A 23517-nucleotide genomic window follows, 5' to 3' on the forward strand; every position below is an offset into this window, starting at 1 on the left:
ACCTTTATTAGTAAACATGTAAGGAGAGGAGGGCATGTAGCGTGTACACTGAAATTTAATGCTTTGCTTTAACTCCCTGTTGCCGTGATTTCAACAAATGAAAGTTCCTCAATTATCTCCACCTGTCCTTTGGGTAGGATTGCTATCAAATTTGACCAGTGCAAAACTTTACCTGGCCAGGGTCCTCTCCACAAAGGAATTTTCAGGGATTGGCCACCCCCCTCTGTTTTTGGAGCAATGTACTGTATACTAGTATGTTAAAGCCCCACTAGCTGTAACTCTTGAAATTTGTTGACCTCAACATATCTTCCTATTCTCTTTTTGTTTTCTCTGAATTCTACCCTCTGATATGGGATTTTACTGCATTAGGAAACCATTCCTTTGTGAAATATTTGACATGTAAATTCAAATTTTAACGGTCATTCTGATTTCCCCCCATTTTCAAAAATTGGTAATATTACAAAGGAAATGAACATACAATGTCACAGTTGAAAACATTCACCCCTATGCATAACATTTGACTACTCTGTGCAGTTTATGTGAAGATTTCAGTGCAGATATGCACAGTATCCATGGTTTTTGCTTTTCCCCATGGAGCTGCGATTTAATGTTTTGGGCAAATATTTATTCACAGTGTAATATTTATCTTGTTCAAAATTGCATGTACAGTCCCAGGGGGTAGTTAATAAGTGTATACACACATAAATTAGTAAATTCTCAGAAACTTATTTTAGCTTGAAAGTGCAATCATCAAAATAATGCTAAAAGATACAGCTAGTGGGGCTTTCATAACTGTACAATACACTTTCACAATAGAAGAATATGCAAATTAGGCATTGTCATGTAAATTGGCCACACTGTGGAAAGCACCGCTGCTGCCCTGAACAGGTAGCTACATGTACATGCCTTTTCTCTGGCATTTGGCAGTGCAGTAAAGGTATATATAATTGTTTTATGTTTCAAGGTGGCATTGAAAATGTATGATTGCCCATGAATGGCAAATTATAACTAAATAGTGGTTTTTGTGTTGAGTATGATACACCCCTTTCCCTTCACCCTCCTGTGTATGACCTCAAACATGTGACTACTAACTCTGTGATTTGGATGGACATTTTCCCATTGAAGGGGAGAAGTTGATTTTTGAAAATGTTTGAATGGAAACATGGCATGAAAAAACATTTCAGTCGTGCATGGCCATTGCTGATGATTTAGTCTTGCTGTCATTTCTTTACGGCCAATACAACTGTGAAATTGAAAGATATTCACAAAAGTTCGCTACATTTTGTGTGTAAATAACAGAGGTATCAATTAATTGATCCATTCTCAGAGTTGTTTTACTATGGCTAGGAAAAATTGCAGGACAAATGTAAAGAATCATTGGGGAGGGAAGTGCACACAGTCTACAGTTTAACTTGGCCTCTGATTTACACAGGTTGTTCCTCTGCTGTACGTGTCAGATTTAAATCACAAACTTTACCAATTTGAGGATAGTCATATGTGAAGCACATTGTATGCCACTATGAGGGTGCATACTGTGCTATGACAGCCATGGTTAGTTTAATTTGCTAAATTTGAACTGCAAGGGGCGTTCCATATTAATGACAGGCCGACGTTAACACATCTGGTTAGAGAGGCAGGACCTGCCCGCAGTTTATTTCCTTGAATGAGACGACACTACACAACATGAGTGGGTAAACCTGTTTTTGCGTTTTCTTGCTCTCAAAAAAAACCAGTATCATTCAGCCTCAGACTGTTGGTTGTACTGTATATTCATTCTATCTCATACAGCAGCACCAATCTTTGTAAAATCTGCTTGTTCTCTGTTCTTGTGAACCCTTTGAGTGTTCAATAATTTTTTCCCACCAAAACTTTCAAAAGTGCAACATTTTCACGAATTTTTCTGTTATTTTTTTGATGATTTTGGGCCAAATAGACATCACATTTCATTGGCTAAAGCTTTTCTTCAAAATGTTGGCAAAAAGCTGAAAAAATTGACTGGGTATGTTTTATAAAGGCAACAAATATAAAGGCTACAAATATTGACTTTGGCGCTAAATAAACTTTGTTGCCTCCACCCAGAAAAGATGCCGGCAAGGAACAGTGAAGGCAAGATGGTGTCATCTCTACGTCTACGTCTGACTTTTACTAGATTGAGATCTGCACTATTGTTTTACTCATTCAATGTGTAATAGACTGAAAACTCACAGGTTCAGCCAAAGTGAAACAGTTTGTGATTCCTGTTTTTAGAATCTTCTGCGAGAGACTGGGGCAATGAACATAATGAGTAGTCTGGGAGTCTTTGCAAGGTATCAGATACTTGCACTCAGCAAGAATCGTAAGCTGCAAACTTGAGGCAATTTTGAGGATCTTACAAGTATGACTTTTCACACAAGAGCTTTGGCAACATAAGTATTTGTTGAAAAAAAATGCTAAAAGAAATGCCAGGTCGATTTTTCCCTCGGCAAATATTCGCAATCACTTTTTTATTTGCAGCTTCTTTATTTTCAATTCCTGAACATTTCTGGATCAATGTTCCACATAATTGAATATCATTACTCATTTAATGGTAAAAACATTGTAAATATTGTTCACAATTGTTTTGTAATTGTTCCTTCTCGACAGAATCAACTGGTTTGACTATTACAACATTTCTTCTGTAAGTGAAAAGTGAAATTATTTCTCTCTAAATCTATTAAAACATAATTCAAAATGAATAGATAATTAAAGGGACATCAAGCATAACTTTGGAAGATAGTTTCATTAATTTGACTCATAAAAAAATAGTGTCAATGACACTGTTCCTCCATTTTGCAGCGATACTTACTACTAGTACACACATGACATTGCATTCTTACAGGTTGACTAAGAAAATTCCATTGCAAGTCCAAATTAATCTTATACCCCAGCAATATGAAATGCTCCATCTCATAATGACTTTTAAACGTCTGACAGAAAACAACTCTAGGATCAAGACTATCATGTTTTACAGCAATCCAACAAATACTTTGGGAGAAAATGATTTTTTGACAAAAAATGGGAAAAATTGCCCCAAAAATACAAATATGAAAATTTCACCACAATTTGAACAAATCTGACAAAGGTCAACCCTAGGATCATACATACAAGTTTTCAAGGCAATGGGATGAGCGCTTTCAGAAAAGATTTTTTGATAAAAAACGGGAAAATCGCCCAAAAAATACAACTTTCAAAATTTCACCACAATTGAAGAAATGTAACTTAAGTCACTATAAAGAGCCTGCATACCAAGTTTCAACCAAATCTGGCCAGTGTTTACAGAGTTTTAGCGATTTGCAGGATTTTTCCTTTTTTCACCTTCATTTGCATATTTTTGACTTTGACATGTTTATTTCAACAAATTCACATCTCCACCCCTCGATGCACCTGTCCACCAAATACTAAGATGGGAGGTGCTGTGATTTAGGAGTTTTTAACGTGACAGACATACATCCGCACATAATAACTAACATACATACATACATACATACATACATTACATACATACATACATGTACATACATACATACATACATACATACATACATACATACATACAGACAGACCATAGACCCTCCAAAAAACGCGGGTCTACAGACAGACAGACAGACAAACAGATAGACATGCATACATGCATACATTTATTTTTACGGCTTTTAACCTCCAACAGCCAACCAACTTGTCAATATTAGCTTGATCAACTTGATACTACAGCTTATAATAATATAAATGAGAGTTAATTACATTCTAATTAAAGTACAAGACTTGCTTATCAACATTTACGTCATAAAAAAACAGCATATCTGTTGGTTATAAAGAATCTTCAGCTGGTTATCTTTATCAGTATTTCATCCTATTAACCAAGCACATTTTAACTTTCAAATTAACATTGCAAGTAAGTTCTGTTGAATAAGTTGAGCCTTGTAGGTACTCAGAGAAAGCACACAGAAGAGACAAATGTTGCAACTTAAGAAGTCAAAGGTCATCAAAAGCATTATAAGGTTCCGTTCAGTTTTTACGGCGGCGGGGGGGGGGGGGCCGGCAAAATCCAGGGGGGGGGTCATCAAAATTTTGGAATCGCAAAGGGGGGGGGTCATCGCTTTTTCACTGGTAAGAAAGGGGGGGTCACCACATTTTCAAAAACATAATACCAACAATAAAGTTCACTTTATGCCATGGCCATGATCGACCCTCTTTACCGGCGGGCCCCTTCGGCGGCCCACTACAATAAATATACATTATGTATTACCCATGACCCTCTTAACAGGCAGACGCCTTTGGCGGCCCACTCCAATTAGGTTTACTTCATGCAATGGCCATGATCGACCCTCTTTACCGGTGGGCCGCCTGCGGCGGCCCACTCCAATAAATTGACTTTATGTATACCCCACGGCAATCTTAATGGCCGTGCGCCTTCAGCAGCCCTGTCCAGTAAAGTCTACTCTATGCAATAGCCATGATCGACCCTCTTTACCGGTGGTACCGGTGGCCCACTAGAATAAAGTTGACTTTACGTAATGGCCCATGACCCTCTTAACCGGAGGGTGCCTTTGGCGAACCACTCCAATAAAGTTCACTTTATAAAATGTCATGGACATGAGTTGTCTATGGAAATGAAGTTAAAAAATGCCTTACAGTCGTCCTAATTAACAGACGTTTCATGGATGTGGCTGAGAAGTTTGTGACACTGGCATCTCTGCTACACGAATAAAAGTGCGCGGCGTACCGGAGTTCAAATCCAAACCATGCGGGTAAATTTGACGTATGGGTTTTAGTTATTTTTAAGCGGGGGGGGGGGGGGGTCATCAATTTTTTCGTCTGACAAAGGGGGGGTCATCTTTTTTTCACGAAAAATGCAGGGGGGGTCTATATTTTTTTGAACACCGGCGACACAAGATTTTGCCGCCCCCCCCCAGCCGTAAAAACCTGGCATACGCTCCAAGGAATCATGTTAACACTTTCATTGCACTGTTTACACAGATTGCATAATTGCTATAAATAGCACATGAGGAATCTTACAGTCCAGCTTTACCATAAAAACCCTATCACTTGTGACCACTCTTTTAATTGATCACTCTATATTTTTCCTCAAAAAGTAATTTTATTTTATCCTTACCAAGTCAACCATAAATGGAAATTGGAACTTTCTCTATCTCTATTTATTTGACCAACCTATCATGACAAACTATTATGAGCAATTTCTTTTAGATAACATACAGAGCACAATATATGACGGTTCAGAATATGTCAAAGTTGGGATTCAGGAAAGTTGCCTTTACATGTTTTAATCCTCCAAGATGGTAAGCATTTCACCATGAACTGTCAAAAAAGTTGAACATTCTAATAATTCTACACTAAAATTATTTTGGCTTTGTTGATATCCTCATTAATTCAATTATTTAAAATTATATTATTTTTTTCTGGGTAGTTGATAGGGTTTATACAGTACAATAGTTACATACAATGTTAGTCAAATTCAGTTAAAACATCAATTACAGTCTAACATTGCATCATTCCTATAAATAGCACCTCAGCCTGGAACAGCACAATCATAATCTGCTCATTCACACAGGCAGTACTTGACTTTGAATGAATGACCTACTACATTTCACCTATGTACCAAATTTGATAGTATGACAAAAAGTACCACAAAATTTGCAAATTTCAGCTTGAGTTCACAGAGTCATCTTCAGGTCACTCCTAGGAACCTGCACACCCAATTAGAAAGTAATGGCATACACAGTTTTCAAAGAAGATTTTTTTTACCAAAAATGCAAAAATTGCCCAAAAATACAAATATGCAAATTGTGCCATAATTTTGATGAATTCTATTTTGAGTTTTCACAAGGTACCTGCACGCCAAATTTTAAAGCGATCCAACCATCGGTTTAAGAGGAAAAGATTTATTACTAAAATGGCAAAAAAAGAAAAAAAAAATCATTAAAAATAGAAAGCATCAAATATTGACATCAAATCTATATGTTTAAATGAGTTGGGCCCAGGTACCTAAAACCCAAATATGACAATGATCAGATGAGTAGTTCCTGAGTTATTGATTTTTGACCATTTTCGCTTTTTTTTCTACCTCATTAGCATATCTATGGGCCTAAAAAGTTCATTTTAACAACGGCACATCTACATCATATATGGCATCACTACACCAAAAATCAGCTCAATATGTGCAGCGGTTTTTGAGTTTTTGCGTTGGACGGACAGACATCCATACATACATACATACATACATACATACATACATACATACAGACAGACATCTCACATACAGACTTTTTTCAACCATATAACCTCCCATGCCCTATATGTATGGCAAATGGGAGGTAACAAGAACACTATCTTTTTTTCTTTTCTCCAAAAAACATGTTGAAATATAGAGTACATGTATAAGCTTTGCCCACACAACACTCTGAGTAAAATATGCAATGTTATTTGTTGACTACTGAATTCTACACTAAAATTCCAATGTCAACAATGAGTGCCGAAGTCAATTTTTGTCACCTTTACAAAATGTAACATAGACATTATTTTTCAGTTCCAGACAATTTTTTTCAGATTTCCCCCTGTAATTTTGATAAAAAAATGTAGCCAATAAAAAGTTATGTCAGTTTGGTCCAAAATCATCAAAAAAATTACAGAAAAATTCCTGATAATTTGAAAACTGATACACACAAAAATTTTGGCGGGAAAAATAGAGCACTCAAAGGGTTAAACATTCCACAAACACATGCTGTATTGATCAAACGGTCACTGGGCATTCCACACATGAGTCAAGGAGTGGAAAAAGATCCTATATTTTATCAAAAAGATAAAAATACTCGAAAATGCATCAAAAGTTATAGCAAATGGGTTGTGAACAGCTGTGGAAAATCAGATATATTTACAAATATAATATTTACAAATGATTGCCATCCTAAAAGTGTGGAATAAAATCTTGTGACAAAGTTGAAAATTGATTTATACACTTCAAGGAGTACACGTTACAATACCAGTATACCTTCAAAAATTTCCACACGAATGATTTTCCGCTGTAAAATTTCAGCTATTCAAAATACACGTGTTGGATCAAACTTGAAATTATACTTTGACCAAGATTGAATAGCTATATACAAGCTACTGTATTTTTATAAAATTTCGGTCCTTATTTGCACAAAATTACAATGTAAATATCTTGAAAATCTACACTGATTATACATCTTTATACAAAATATCATTTTTACCTTACAAATGCATTAAGGTAGTATGTGCCTCGAAAGTAAAAGACTCAAACATTTTGCTCAAATTTTCCTCAGGAATCTTTCAACTATTCCCTTTCAAATCAAGAATAACAAAATCAGGCGTCATCGTGCAAATTTTGGCACTAGAAAAACAAATCACCCAAGATTTACTGATATTTGAAATTCAAAATGGCTGCCATCCCTGTGTTAACTCTGTTGAGAAAAATAAAACTTTGATTTAAACTAAGACAGTGAAAGTTTTTCTGACTCAAAGGGCTTCAAAATGAACCCCCCCCTATAAGTGGTAGATCAAAAAAAAGAGTTGAAAAAGTTTGAGAGTCAAATATCTGTCCCAGAGGCGCATTCTACCTTAACTGTTGGAATGTCTTTTCATGAAGTCACCTGCACACATGTACAAGTACAGTACTCTTACAAGTAAACAAATCATGCTAGTCACTGACAAGAGAACACCTAGTGTTTGATATTGTGCACAAACAATCAGTGCATCCTACGGACGGAAAGGAGGACGGAGATTTCAGAATTTCTTTAAACCTTTTTATGGGCAACAGATTTGTTCTTGAGAAATGCCCTGACTGCTTGTCAACTATACTGAGACATGCTATCAAGATGGGATTTAAGTACACCTCGAACGTGGCTTAATTTCTTTGTCTATAATCAACACATATTGTACATACGCTGGTACAGATTTGTAAATGCTCAGATTTGTTTTTAGTAAAACAGATTTAAACAGTAAAAAAAGAGAAAGACACAAAAAATGAGATTGCTCAATCTCTAAACATGATGGACTGAATGAACTGTAACAAATTTTAGTCGAATGTACTCAAGTCTTTCAAGAGTGGTATTGGTCTCCTGTCTTTTGGAGAACAGTTGGATTTCAGAGAGAACTTCAGTTTTGCTCAACAAAATACAGTAGAACGAAACGACAATCAAGCTATTCAGAGTAAGTCAGCACAAATGCTCTAAAAGTGCCAAGGCTTGAAGTTACATCAGCCTTGAATTCCTGAAGACTAAACACACTTGGAAACAAAAGTCTTCAAAGCAAACGGTGGTTGATACTTACAAAAGGTTGATCACTTCAAATTCACATTTTGATGTCACTCATACTTTCTATGGCAAAAGCATATCTTTTGTAAAGGCAGGTTGGAAGAAGTGATCATTAAAAAAAAGACATTTTTATTTTTTTGCAGAGAATGCTGATTATCTAGATTGTGATTGTGAGTTTTCCTGTTTTCAGTTCGTGTTTGTAAGTCTTGGCTTCTCTCTTGCCATCCTTTGCTGGGCCATCCACATCTTCGCCAGCAGCTTTCTTCTCTTCTCTGTCCTCAACTTCTTCAACTGTGGCTGTTGCCTGTTTAAGGTGTATGGAGAAAAAAACAAATCCTGGATCACTTCTGAGTGAACAGATACAGGACTGTACACATGCATAATATTCTGATGGGATCAAAAATCAGGAAGTTGTGATAGTATTTCGGTCAGCTCAGCAAAAGGTTTGGAAACACGATAAACCACTGCCTGTAAAATAGCGAGCTCGTAATCTAACTTGTTTCCAATTGTCAGAAACAGAGTACTTGTAAAGAAGATCAAAAAAGCTCAGATTTTGTTCACAAAGCTGCGTACTAAAAACAGTTTGGATATTCTAATACTTATCATGAAGTGTAGCAGTCAACATCTAGGACCGTCATTTTCACAGTCATGTAATTTCAATTTTCTGGCGAAAAAAAACACCGGATGGATATTCATTGTAAAATGCTCCACTTTGTCGTTAGTTTTATTCACTTCTATTCGTTTGAACTTAAGATTAAGTTCAATAGCTACTTCATAAACAAAGTCTGGCTTAGGAGTTAAAAGTGCTGAATGTACAAGTATGGTGATGCCACAATCTCCCCTTAGCACGTTTTGGACAAGTTAGGTAGAATGTGGCTCAGGAGCAGTTTTTACAAGCCTTTTCTTCTAAGAATCTGCTGTTGTGGGAAGGGGGGGAGCTCAACGTTAGCTTGTGGAGTAAAGGCTTTCATCCTTTTGTTTCTGTGAAAATCCACAATTTAATTTTTCCCACAAGTTAACAAAGAATATACATGTAGCTGCCATCTTGAATTTAAACCATTGATAAAGTTTAGTTTTTTGTGTCCCTAATCCAAAACTGTGTGTGATATCCCTCTGAATCTTATTCTCGAAAAAGAGTGGTTTAAAGTTCCTATAAGCAAAGTTTGAGTGACACCTCAAAGCTTTCAGTTTCGGGACACATGTTACCTTTTGGTAGAATGCACCTCGGGGACAGATATTCGCACTCCCAAATTTTTTTCAATTCTTTTCTGGTCTACCACTTGCAGGGGTTCATTTTAAAGCTCTTGGAGTAAGAAAACTTTTCAATGGCTTAGTTTTTCGAAATTCGAAAATTTTATTTTTCTCCATAGAGTTAACAAAGGGATGGTGGCCATTTTGAATTTCAAATATCGGTGAATCTTGAGTTATTTGTTTCTCTAGTGCCAAAATTTGCACGGTGACCCCCAATTTTTATTCTTGATTTTGAAAGTAAATGGTTGAAAGATTCCTTAAGGAAAGTTTGATCAAAAGTTTTTAAGTCTTTTACTTTCGAGGCGCGAACTACCTTAATGGTGAAAAGACTGACATACAAAAGACTTACCCAGACATAAAAGACGGCAGCTCCTGCACTGGTGTCCCTGACTTCATCCAAGTCGAACTCATCTAGCAATGTTTTGGCTCGTTTGGCCATGTTGACGTCCACTTTGCTGATATCACACTCAAGTACACGTCTCTTCAGACCTTCCTTGCCAGTCTTGCCGACCAGAGCTTGCATCCTCTTCCACTCCTGACAACAAATATAATACAGATGTTTGTCCATGTTTTTATTGAGACAACTGCAATCACCTGGGCACATCACTATTAAAAATTTTGCTATTTCTTGATATTTGGATGCATGTACACATTACACCACAGATAGCATTGCACCATACAAAGATACATGTCCATTACAGGAGAATGATATTTTTTTGGATAAAAAGTAAACACTTGTCTGTTCTATTTATACCTTGCATACTTGCATAAGATTCAAAGTATGACAGATATAATCAAATATAAAAGAGAGAGAGAGAGAGAGAGAGAGAGAGAGAGAGAGAGAGAGAGAGAGAGAGAGAGAGAGAGAGAGAGAGAGAGAGAGAGAGAGAGGAAGGAGAGAGAGGGTGAAAAGGAAGGAAGATACGGAAGCACACACACACACACACATACACATACTTCAATGTACTCCCATGTATACACATCTGCACATAGAAATATACATATATACCCATTGTGACGTTATGATTAAGGAAATAGGGAAAAGAGAAAAAGATTCCTACACACTTCTGAAATACCAGTGCAGGTTCATACCTCCCCTAGGAAATGCAAACCTATACAGTACCATTGTATCTTTACATCACAAGCACTAGAAGGCAAGAAAATGCAAAATAGATGTAGAGTAAATAGCACAGTAAACACTTGTTGTCTGACCCCTGACCTTTGTCTCCTTCTCCTTGACACCAAGCAGCAGGTACGTTCCAATCATGACTTGATGGACAACCCTCGGTGGTTTCTGGTAACTACGGATTTCAGCCACCGTGGATTGTTTCAGGTTCATGATCTCGTCGCGCAGTCTCTTCAGACGCTTGAGTCGCAGCAGCATCTTGTTGGCCTCGATCATCCTGTGTGGCAGATGCACGTCGAAGCCTTTCTTCTTGACAAATGCAATTCCTTTGTCCAAGTCTTCGAGGCTTCTTCGCTCCATGGCATCGCGTAACACTTTGGAGGAGAAAACAACAACAGAATTACATTGAAGAAAACTGTCAGATGATAAGATTTCGCAAAGAATAAAATATGACTTCTCCCCATAAATTCTAATTTATGTGTACATGTCTCACAAACAAAGCTTCATGTACATGTGAAAACTCAGAATTGAGCCAAGCCAGTGATCAAAGATCTAGTACATCTTTTCCTTGGAACAGTGAGTATGGAATTTTCATTATCCAAACTGACCAGAGAACATCAAAGCTCTGATACATGTACAATAGAGAATGTGTGTAGGACAAGCAAAGTTGATTGCCAAACTGCTTAAAGGGGCAGTCCTCGATCCCTGGTTCACACATGAGTCATTATTGACATTGGGTGTTTACATGGTGTTAGCCCTTTATTTTCCATTGATTTTTTCAAGTCGGTCCATTTGCTCTGAACTAAAGCTGAGAAATAACCGGCCCCTGTAAATAAAGTTACTCAATACCATACTGAATGGACTTGTTCATCCCTGAACAACACTGCATTGCTTTGTTAACCCTTTGAGTGCTGCAATTTTTCCCACCAAAAGTTTAGTGTAACATTTTTCCAATTTTTAGAAATTTTTCTATCATATTTCCAATAATTTTGGACCAAGTAGACATCACATTTCATTGGCCACATTTTTTTAATCAAAATTTTGGCAAAATCTGCAAAACAATTGACTGTGGTATATTTTATAAAGGCAACAAATATTGACTTTGGCACTCATTGTATTGATAATGAAGCGAAACTCAAACCGCTCTTCAGACTTTCATGCAGTTATTTCACAGCTGTACATCTTACTTACACATGTTTAAACATAGCTAACATTTATATAAGTACAGTGCAGTTGTGTAACTACTTACATCACAAATCACAATTCACAAACATGCAAAGACATGCTTACATTGAGTCGGGCTGAGATAAAAGGTTTATTTGAGAATGTTATTATGTTTGTCTAATGAAAAGCAATATTTGAAAAATTCAGATTTATGTACAACTATTATTACATCAAATCCGGTAATACAACTGTGCCCCTTTTTTGTAGCTATGGAGGAAGGCATGTAGCACAGAACTAAAGTAAAATGTCATTGGCTTAGCACAATATAAATACACATCAACTGCTTAGCTGACCAATTAGGAAACACCTTTCAAAAATTGTACTACTTACTCTCATCCGCATCATGCACAGCCAGAATTCGTTCACCTTTGGCCAGATCACCATCATCATCTGACAGTTTGGCCAGCTTGAATTCTTTGACTGACCATTTAATCTTCTCTCTGTCTCGTTCCTTGATGGCCAACTTGAGGTGCTTTCTGATACGATTGTTTTTGGCCCCTGTCAGATAGATCAAAAGACCGTTCATAAACTCTGGCAGACTTGTTCACCACAATTTATCACTATTTTATTGTTGTTGGACAGATATTTGGACTCTCAAACTTTTTCAATGCTTTTTTGGTCTGCCACTTGTGGCGGCTCATTCTGAAGCTCATGGAGTACCAGTAAATAAGTGGAGTAGTTTTGTAAAAATTGAAAATTCAATTTTTCTTTTCCCCCATAGAGTTAACACAGGGATGGTGGCCATTTTGAATTTCAAGAGTCGGTTAATATCTGATAATGTGTTAATCCAGCACCAATTTTTTATTTTGCAGTGACCCCTGATTTTTATTTTGAGATTTTGAAAGGAAATGATTGAGAGTTTCCATGCGAGCAGTTTGAGCAAAAATTTCAGTCTTTCAATTTCAAGGCACATATAACCTTTAGTTAGAGTGATAGTCTGTTTCTTTCTTTTCCAAATTGTCTGAGCTGTGCATTGATTATCCTTTGGGATAATTAACTTTATTTTACCTGGTTCAATGCTATTACTAAAATTGGTGAACACATATTGGCAATATATAGTATGAGAAATTCTGTAACATCACATATTTTCCTTAGGGATTTGTCAAAGTACAGTTCTGGTGTGGTCCCACCATGACTGGATCAATTTTCAAGATTTACATTTATGAGCCCCATGAAAGGCCTAACAAGCAATACATCATTGCAAATAGTGATAACATGCAACTTTCACTTTTGCCAATATTTGAGTTAAGTGAGCTTTACCTCAAAAGACAAGATATTGAGTTCATCAAAGGATAAAAGTCTAAACTTATTCTGATGCAGTAAATTTGTTTGCACTTCATTCTCTATCACAAGGTTCTTTGCAGTGACTCATTTAGCCTTTGAAGGAATCAAGGCGGGGAATCTACAAAAAACGTCTGCTATGGATTTTCTCATGTGATTTCCCAACATCTTACATATTGCATTAAAACACGCAGGAAATGCAGCTTACTTCTAGCTTTTTCTTTCGCTTTCTTTTCTTCCTCCTCAGCCTGTTTCCTAGCGGCAGCATCTTTTGCTGCCAAGGCGGCTTCTCTTGCTCTCTTGGCCTCCTCTTCAGCTTCTTTTTCCTTCTTGATTGCTTCCTATTATCATTATTGCGATAAGGAAAATTGGACCGAGCTAAGTATGATGCAATGGATAGCTAGGGTTGTAACAGATGCACTGTATGATGCAATGGCTATGCTGCTCTGACTACAATTCAACAGTTTAAACTGACTGAATGCCATGATTATAATTCAACAGTTGCTTTTCAAGTTTTCAGTGAATGGAAATCTGTACAACCTAACTTTCTTCCACAAGTATGGAAACGTTCTCTGATCCCAAATAATTTACCTCAGTTTCTTCTTCAATATTTTTCACACGCTCTGCTTCTTGCTTCTCCTGCTCTTCCAGCGCCTCGGCTCGTCTCTTAAGTTCTCGCTCAACTTCCAGGGCATCTTGCACTTCCTCTATCTCGATACCACGCTCTCTCTCTTTCTCTTGAAGGATTCGCCGCTGTCTCTCCCTCTCCTCTGCTTCCAGCCTTCCACGCTCTGATGGATAAAGAATTAACCCTTTGAGTGCTGTATTTTTTCCCAACAAAATTTTAGTCCAACATTTTACCAATTTTTATGAACTTTTCGGTAATTTTTCTAATAATTTTGGACCAAATGAACACAACATTTCATTGGTCTCAGTTTTTTATCAAAATTTTGGCAAAAACCTGACAAAAATTGACTGAGGTATATTTTATAAGGGTGACAAAAATTGACTTTGGCGCTCAAAGGGTTAAAGTGAAAGACATTCCAGTGGCTTCAAAGCTGGAGAGATATCTCCACCAAACAAGCAACTTTTTGTTATCTATTTTCCATATTGGGAACATATTTCTTAGAAGGATACAGTACATACAGTACCAGTATGCAAAATTAATAACAAGATCTTAAATTCTGTCATCTAGTCTCTACTTGACAATATGGCAGCTTATGCTTTAACTCCAATTTGCATAATAAAACTTCTTTCTGTCATGCATGTGTTTGAGATTTTGATAACTGCACGCACCTTCTTCCTCTTTTAGCTTTTCAAATTCAAGTCTTTCTCGTTTCTTTTTGTCTTCCTCTTCTTTTCTTCTTCTGTCTTCTTCGTCTTGTTGTCTTTTGATTGCTTCCTGTTGTTGCTTCCGTTCTTCTTCCAGTTGTTTCCTGGCCAGCTCTTTGGCTCTTTCCTCGGCTTCCTTCTTCTCTCTCACCATTCTGATTCTCTCTGTCCAAGAAAGATACCGGGATGGTTTGTAAGAAACTATTGAAGAGATCTAGACTGTTCTTCCCAAAATTCATCGTATTATGTAACTATCAAGTCAAGTTGGTTAAAACTAAACAGGCATCCCTATGTTGAATTTTAACAAAGCCTTGAACATTTAAAGGCCCCTGAAAACGTAGCATCTGAAAACATGTTTGGGTACTGAGTAAACCTGCTATAACATCCCATGCGAATTAAGTGAAAATGTGCATATGTTTTGGCTCAATACCATTTTTTTATTGACAAGGTAGATGAGCAAATGATAGAACTTGCAGGACAAAAGGGATGATCTAACTTTTCTCCAAACAACTGTGGGTAACCACAGACAACCCTGAATTTCACATTCAGTAACTTGGGACAATAAGCTACCATCCTTGAGAAAATTTGATGCATAAGTGTATGAAATATGGATATTACATAGGCATGATTTTAACCTGTTCATCCCTAATTCCCTGTAGACAGGTCCAAGATCACCACTGATAACCATGGGTTTGAGCCAAACCATAGTGGCGAAAGGGTTAAAAAGTTTATCATTCAGTTGCAACCTAACAAGTAAATTCCTGAGTATCAGTAATTTTGAAGACTCAACTCACAAGTCTGAACAAACAATGTCTCAGTCAGCTTAGCAGCTGTATAAATGTGCAATATTTACCTTCTCTTTCTCTCTCTTCCTCCATCTTTTCATGCAAGATGTCTTCCTTGCTGGGAATGTTACACAAATCAACCTCTATTTCAGCAAGAGAGACCCTGCTGCCGGGTACTGGTCGGCTGTGCAGGAACTTTTCCCATTTTCTTTGTGAGAATAGGTTCCCATGCACTGACTCCATCATAAATCTGCAAGTCACAGAACAGAACACAACAGTATTTCGTGATCATAACGCTATAATAATATTTAATAAGAAAGCTTGATACATTGTCAAAGCTACCACACAAGTAGTTTATATGTACACTGTACTACCTATGACTTCTGTATTTTTTTTTAAAGGAAATATTGAGTGTAGACAAGATACCACTATTACTTTAGTATATAGTGCAATGAGGAAGTATTGATTAAGCATACCAAACCATTGCTTTGGCAATAATTGGTGTACAGGTACAGTAATTTTTCTCTCTAACTCCCATAATCCTTGCACCCCCCCCCCCCCCCCCCCAAACAAATTATTACCAGTCTGCAATCTGAAGTAGAGAGGATGCGCTGCCACTTGGTGATCAATGCCTTTGATACTGTCTTTGATAATATGCACATTACAGTTTATCAAACTTTACAAAGCTTTGTTCATAACTCTACTGGTTTCATATTATGTAGGCTTAAAGTATTACCATGTTATCTAGACCTTCTTGGAATACATGGGATTTATGGGTGAAAAATCAGGATTCACTGTACAGACTTTTGTGACATATTAAAGAATAACGGTTGCAACTTGTGTAGGTTCTTGTTGAAATCATGATATCTCTATGTGAAACCACTGTAGATTTTTTCACATGTACAATGAAGACCGACTCAGTTAGCAATACCATCCTTTCGACTTCAATGTGTGGATACAAAATTGAGCAAAAGATTTCAATACCGTGCTTGATCCTCAGTGATTGTATCCACCTGCTCCCTGTCAAGCAGCGCAAACTCCCACTTGAAATCCTGCAGAAGGTAGTACCTGCGATCCATCTCTTGCAGAACCTCAAACAGTTCACTGGGGTCACAGGTGTCAGCGGCACAGGTGTAGTGCATTGATGCAATCACCTGAGGGGGCAAATCACAATGCCATAATTAAAGACATGCATTGACCATCATTCTGTTAGTAAGTCTGGAAGTGTTGCAACTTAAAAGACTGCAATTCATTCTACTATGGGTATGGAAAGAAGCAAGGAAGATCACATATCTGAAGTGGTGGTTTAACCCTTACCCTGCCATTGTGCCAATTCACATGTCACCATCAGGTCAAGTTGGTTAAAACTAGTGAAGCATGACTCATGTCCCATTTGAAGGCATGCAAAAATATAGATCTTATAAACATGATTCCTACAGACTAAAGCTGCTATAACAGACCAAGCCAAGTGGGTAAAAATACATATGATTTCGGCTCAATACTGCTTTTTACTGCCTTTGTAAAGGGTGAAATGTTAACCACCATAACATGTAAAACACTGTAATTTTAAACTGAACTAGAAAAGGTCGGTTTTTTGAAACTGCTTGGGTCACTTCTCACCTGTTGAATACTAATGCCACCCAACCTGACACTTTCATGCAGCGACTGCAACTCATAAACGGTCAGTTCTCCTTTCATTCCAACATCATATTCCTGGAATATTTGGTCCATCACCAACCTTCTCTTTTGCAATTCCCCCATTGTGTTCCGAGTACCTGGATTATCTGGCTAAAGCATTTATGTTATGGTCTATGGAAGCTGGACAACAAAACAAAATATACATGATCATCCTCAAACCATGAAAAAGTCAAATCAAAATTGGGCGTTTTTTTACACAACACAGGAACTCCAGAATGACTTGAACACCAAAGTTATAGTGTGAAATTGCAATGAAGATAATTAGTTCTGGGCATAGACCTCTGGTTCTGCCTGCTCCATGATTGGGGTACATGTGAAGATGGTGGTAACATTTGCCAAAGTTCGATTTTTTTCCCCCAAAATTAACATATGATGATGATGACAGGGTTCCCAGACACTTCGCACCAAAACCACTTCGCACCATACCATCTCGTCCCATACCATTTCGCACCAAAACCACTTCGCACCAAAACAACCTCGTACCAAAACCACTTCGCCCCAAAAGTCACGTCCCCAAACCACTTTGCCCGAAACTTATCGCTAACTGGTAAAGCTGAAAATAACCACCTTTCTGTCATCCTGGGACTGAAATCTTGAAAGTGTACGCATTTCGCGAAATTGACATCGTGCAATTCCGCGCAAGGCACCTGAGTTGTAGCATTTGCGCGTTTCTTTTTTCTTATTCTATCATTTATGGTTTCATGCAAAAATAAATGGTTCGTGCTAGCCAAAATGTCCTAACACATTAATGCTTCAAGTTGCAGGTAAAAACAACCTTATGATACGTCGTAACATCGTTGTTTCAGAACGAGTCGACGGTACTATACTTTGGGCGAAGTGGTTTTTGTACGATGTGGTACTGGGGCGAAGTGGGGTTGGGCGAAGTAGTACTTAAGATGAGGTGCAGGGCCTGAAAATTACGCTTGCCCGATGCCCGGGACAGACTGATTTCTAATACGGACTAGCGCAAAACTAGCCCTCACTTGCCCGCGGGCAGAAAGTTCAGAGTCAACTCAGTGTTTTGCCAAGAGTGCATTCTTTCGTCTTTTGACGCAAATTAGAAACAATGTCCCCAAAAGTACCAGACATGGGTCACTCGGACGCACTCAAATCGGGGCTTATTTTTTTCGTCTCAACGAAAAAACTAAGAAAAATCAGTTACTCTGTTACAGTTTGTGATTTATGGTAAGCAATAGCCTGCGTACGATGCTGTGTGTTCCGCTACAGCTAATCGCCCCGCTCACCACAATCAGGTCAGGTCACCACAGTCAGGTGTTTGACACGGATCATTCTGTTATCCCTCGTGGATTTGAAACTTGTGGTGAGCGGGGCGATTAGCTGTAGCGGAACCACACAGCATCGTACGCAGGGCTAGGTAAGCAAGTCGATGTGCGTCCACTAGTCACTGGACCCTTGGCAAATGCAGGGCCACGTACTGCTCCACTCATTTTACATGTAAAATGTAACGAGATAATAACCAGACAATGATGTTGAAGCGGAAGCCTAGATCATTTTAAATAGAACAACTAACTTTTCACCAAACAATTTGGACAGTGAAACAGTGAAACAAACTTTATTGACAACCACGGTTACTCTACCCAACTAACCTGCTAGCTATATTTATAGTACACAGTGTGTATATACGGAGAATGAAATTTCTAGCCACACTGCACGGAGCATCAAACGGCACTATGTGGTGTGATGGAAGCTCACAACTTTACCTAAAAATATCAGTAACTCCAAATTTTGATGAAGCACTATATCCCTGTCTTTCAAAGTAGTATTTTGCCGTCAGAAATTTCTCCAGGAAGGAGTCTCATGCCACTCTTCGACGATGCTGAAGTTATTTTCGTATTCGTTTTCGTATTCGTTTTCGTATTCGTATTCGTATTCGTATTGGAGTCACTGACAAAATTTTTTATTTTTAGTCAAATTTCGTACGTATTATATAAAGTTCTGTCTTTACAGAAGTTAAAATGCTTTTTATATGACAATATATCAATACTTCAATATTTGAGAATGTAAGTTGAAAAAGATCCAATCTTTTAGGCCCTAGATTGAAAGATATCGTTGCTATAATTAGAGGAGAGATTTAAAAACAAACGGCCAGTACACAGGCACTCCTTAGCTGGGTAGTCTGTTGAATAGATCGATTTTCGGTTCGATCTATCGATCCCGTAGTCGATATGCGCGCCATTGTAACCAAAATACTCACTAGGTTACAGTGGCGGGCATACTGACCACGGGATCGATAGATCGAGCCGAAAATCGATCTATTTAGCAGACTACCAAGCTATTAGCGCCTGTGGGCCAGTAGTAGTCTTTGGAGGAAAGATTTTTTAAACAAACATCATTTTCGTATTCGTATTCGTATTCGTTTTCGTATTAACTTTATCACAACAACCAACTTAAACATTCTGTTGACATCATTAGTATCGATAATGGAAATTTAGCTGACCCGCCCAATTTGACGAGTTGTAAACTTAAAAGGTAATTTTCTTGTTTTAAACTGATATCTCTGAGAAAGTGATCGTCATAACGACAGTGAATGCAGGGCTCAACGTTATCGCATGCCCCTAAGTCGATGACATGCTATATTTAGACTGCTGTCGCAAAGAAAATATCATCTCATATGATGTGGGAAAGCGTCATAAAAGAAAACGAGATGAATAAAATGGTATCATAGGCCTATGTTCCGATCGGTACATTTGTTTCCCTAATAAAGATTAAATTAATGTGTGAGCTGTTGTCAGAGTCTTTATTTCAGTACGGCCCATCTCTTTTCTTTCCTTGCGTTTGCGTCAACTGTCATTGCCAGAACATGTTGATCAACTTTATACGTTATGATAAGATACACCAGAATGCATGGAAATTAATTTGTATCGCGAAATATCGAGAAATACCTGTATTCTATGATAAATAGACTTCAGCTAGTCTAGTAGCTGTCGCAACTGGCTCGATCGGTTTCCGTCATTTGTTACTGTGCGATCCAGTTTTAGTGTTACGCAGTTTGCCCCGCTCTACAACTCCGTTCTGCAGGTCACTCCAAAAACTTTCAGCAGTACTATTTGGGGGACCAATTAAGCCGCTAGCCGTAGATAGCTACTTTTTTCAACAAAAACTCTGAATAGAAATGCAGCAACTATCAACTTTCGATAGATATTTTGTAGGCAAGAGAACAAAACTCAAACGTATATGCGCATTTAATCCTAGCTGTGATATCGCAGCGGTACAAAATTGTGGCGTGTATCGAACTCGCTCGGGTCATTGAGGTCATCGCCACAGTCCCATCCATGGTCTGTTCTCTACTACCTCCATGGTTCTACATAATTGCAGTCGCTACCCGGCAGATTTGCCATGATATTTCAACAAATAAAGTTGCTTGTATTTAGATCTAGCTGAAAACAAAAACCTTTATGAAACAGGATAATCCAGTCAAAGCTTGATGAAATCGATGCTTTGATCTGCTTTCCAAAGGACGATTTCCGGAAATGGTCTAGCCGGTCACATGCCACTAACGCAAATATTCATTACGCACGTGAACGCATGAAACATGTTGCAGTTACTGGTTGCTTGTTTTCCCTTGTCAGCTATATTTTGATGACTTTTTATGCTGGGATTATGATTGGTTCAATTGAAATGATGTGACAGCACTAAAACTGCTTCTGATACTTGATTGGATTGTAGTAAATTTATCATTAAATTCATGGGATATTTTGACAGATCATTCAAGATAACATCAGCAGACACATTGGCAGGGCTGTGCAGTGGAGAGAACGCGCTCAAACCTTTGAGTAACTCCGCTCAACGGCTATGCTTATTCAATGCGTATTTTGGGGTCGTGGCCTTTCAGGACAATGCTCCGTGAACACTGAGCGAATATATGTTGTATTGATCACGTATACGGTATGGAGAAATGTCTTGAAAAAAATTCAGTCGCAATCTCATAAAATTTGGTCGCCTATGCGACTGAAAATGGTCGCTACTTTGAGCCCTGATTGAATGTAATACATGAATTATCGGTCGGTCCGGTTTTATGTATAATATTGCTCACATCTTTACTCTGAAAGATAAACTACCTATTGTCATTGATTTATGTTACTTTCTCCCCTGTAGCAGCACGTACAACTTAGTCGTAACTTGCAATTTTGTAATTTTTGCCTTACCGCACTCCCTGAGTTTTGTAAAGTATTGTATTGTATTGTTATTATAATTTATTTCAGGTCTACGTAGAGCCATATCAAAATCAAGTAAAATACTTGAAATACAAATTGTAAATGGATATGATTATTCTAAAGTGAATAAAAAAGGATGACCGGATACAACAAGTTTCACATTTTTTGTTTCGATGGTTGTCCTGGACAAGTTCCCCGTTCATCATAGCTTTCCAGTGTCACCCGTTTTGCAGTGCCTCACACCCCTCTGCCCTCCCCGCAAAATAATGGTACAGCCCGGGGCAGCTCCTTTGCATCCGCTCTCACGAGTCCCATTACTTGGCACTGACCACTGATTTTCGGGTGCATCCAGCTGCCCGGTCAGAGACATTGACAAGCGAAGATGCTGCCTTACCAGATCCAAACCGATTTTAAGTATTTTTTTTTCAAATAAAATGAAGTGAACAAAGTTCTTTGAAATCTACAAATGCAAATTTATGTAAATTTAACCAAATTTGGCAGATGAAATTACGAATCAAATTATCACAATATTTAAACCTCAGTAAATATCGTATATTGCACGTTTCATACCTGAAACCTGGACTAAAAATAACAATTTCTGTCAGTGACTCCAATACGAATACGAATACGAATACGAAAACGAATACGAAAACGAATACGAAAATAACTTCAGCATCGTCAAGCTTGTGTAGGTAACCATGCTGAATTCCTTATATGGTCAAGACCCCTATCTTGATTGTAGCGGACCTTAACAAAAGCCACCTAGCTTGTCAAAGCCGTCGTATGGCAAGCTATGCTAAGAGAAAGGAGTTCCTCTCAGATATTTAGCGTTTTCAACCTATTTTCTTTTGCAATTTCAATGAAAAAGTATCAATCAATTGGGCAATTATAAAAAGGAAGTGAACTTTACAGCACTAGTGAAAAAAAAAACCATGTTAAATGTCTGCATTATTAGACTATTGTCTTCAATCACTTCTACTTTTGTAGTCGTAAGTGTGATGAAACATCTTACTAGTATTATTTCTGTTAACACATCTTAATGCGGTAAATGGAAAGAATTCCTATAAACGACGAAAGCATATTCAATAATTTTCATTACAGTAATGTACTTTTTCACAATTATAAACTGTAGATACCACCAATTTGTCACAAACCATTCGAGGTCCCACAATCTGGTAAGAGCAGAAATCTTTTTTTTTTTTGAAAATTTTCAGGGCAAGTGAGTTTCTGCTATGGACAAGTAGAAAAATAGAGGCTACTTGTCCGGGGACAAGTGGATAAAAATTAAATTTTTCAGGCCCTGAGGTGGTTTAGGTACGAAATGGTTTTGGGACGAAGATGTGTCGGCGAACTGGTTTTGGTGCGAAGTGTCTGGACCCCTGATGACAGTCTAAGACAGTGCTTTTGTTAAAGGTGGTAAGCATGTAAATGTCAAAATCCATTTGACTGTGGTTCCCCTTAGTATATCAATGCCATCAGATGAGTGGACAGTAGCCCTGCGTACGATGCTGTGTGTTCCGCTACAGCTAATCGCCCGCTCACCACAGGTGAGCGGGGCTATTAGCTGTAGCGGAACACACAGCATCGTACGCAGGGCTAAGTGGACAGTAGAAACTTCAACGATGTTCATCAACCTTAGCAAAAACACTGTGATAATGATGATGATGATTATGATGTTTGTTACTTATGTTTCAAGTGCCTGAAAGATTGGATATTCAACAGATACTGCTCTTTGAAGCAGCGAATTGAATACAAGTGCGATGATTACGTTAACAGCATGACTACAGGGTACAGCGGTACGGTATTTGGTGGCACTTATTGCTTGCTGTTCACGGTTGTGTTTCAGAACAGTGCCGATTCCACAAAAATAAATAGAAAAGTCAAACCATCGGGACATCTATCCTTCAAGGAAAGTGCGTATAAATGGTGATGTGTTGGAAAAATTGCACACTCCGTTCTCTACAAATAGTGTAGTAGACACGGAACTGCGGTAATAAGAGATGCGGGGAGACCGGGCCCATCTGTTGTTGTGTTGTCAGCTGTGGCACTTTCTGTGCAACCGGTGTACGGTGCCAGCGTTTTGAAAGTTATGTGCGTTTTGCACGTCTGTTATACTTTTCAAAAACATATTCTTAGATAGAAAATTAGAGGATGGACTTTGTATAACGTAAAAGAGGCGAACATCCTGGCTAGCTTCAGAGGATTCTTACCTGATCCAAGAAGTTATTTCGTGAACGTCTTAGGAGGTCGGTCTTGTAATGTTGACACCATCTTGAAAATAGATACATTGACGTCAGAGATGAGATATGTCATTTGTAGACAGATTATTCGTCACG

General features: G+C 38.0%; 1 protein-coding gene across 1 annotated transcript; it reads right to left on the minus strand.

Annotated features, from left to right (window-relative positions):
- Positions 1 to 6735: 6735 nt before the first annotated feature.
- LOC139133331 (apical junction molecule ajm-1-like) lies at positions 6736 to 23470 on the minus strand. The gene is made up of 11 exons (XM_070699874.1): positions 23392 to 23470; positions 16929 to 17126; positions 16293 to 16462; positions 15377 to 15558; positions 14488 to 14688; positions 13783 to 13982; positions 13400 to 13532; positions 12241 to 12408; positions 10780 to 11060; positions 9910 to 10095; positions 6736 to 8613 (listed from the first exon to the last, which is right to left on the minus strand). The coding sequence occupies exons 2-11, from the start codon at positions 17067 to 17069 to the stop codon at positions 8467 to 8469; spliced, it is 1809 nt and encodes a 602-aa protein (XP_070555975.1). The 5' UTR covers positions 17070 to 17126; positions 23392 to 23470; the 3' UTR covers positions 6736 to 8466.
- Positions 23471 to 23517: the final 47 nt, after the last annotated feature.

The sequence above is a fragment of the Ptychodera flava genome, chromosome 5 (assembly GCF_041260155.1).
Source record: "Ptychodera flava strain L36383 chromosome 5, AS_Pfla_20210202, whole genome shotgun sequence".
Lineage (NCBI taxonomy): Eukaryota > Metazoa > Hemichordata > Enteropneusta > Ptychoderidae > Ptychodera > Ptychodera flava.

What these genes read in the sequence shown, in the direction of transcription:
- LOC139133331 (XM_070699874.1), bottom strand. Translation starts at nt 17,069, where the DNA reads ATGGGGGAATTGCAAAAGAGAAGGTTGGTGATGGACCAAATATTCCAG. An exon ending in GTGGCATTAGTATTCAACAG is followed by an intron (nt 16,463 to 16,928) that starts GTGAGAAGTGAC and finishes TTGCCCCCTCAG; the next exon opens with GTGATTGCATCAATGCACTA. An exon ending in AAAGCTAAAAGAGGAAGAAG is followed by an intron (nt 13,983 to 14,487) that starts GTGCGTGCAGTT and finishes TTTATCCATCAG; the next exon opens with AGCGTGGAAGGCTGGAAGCA.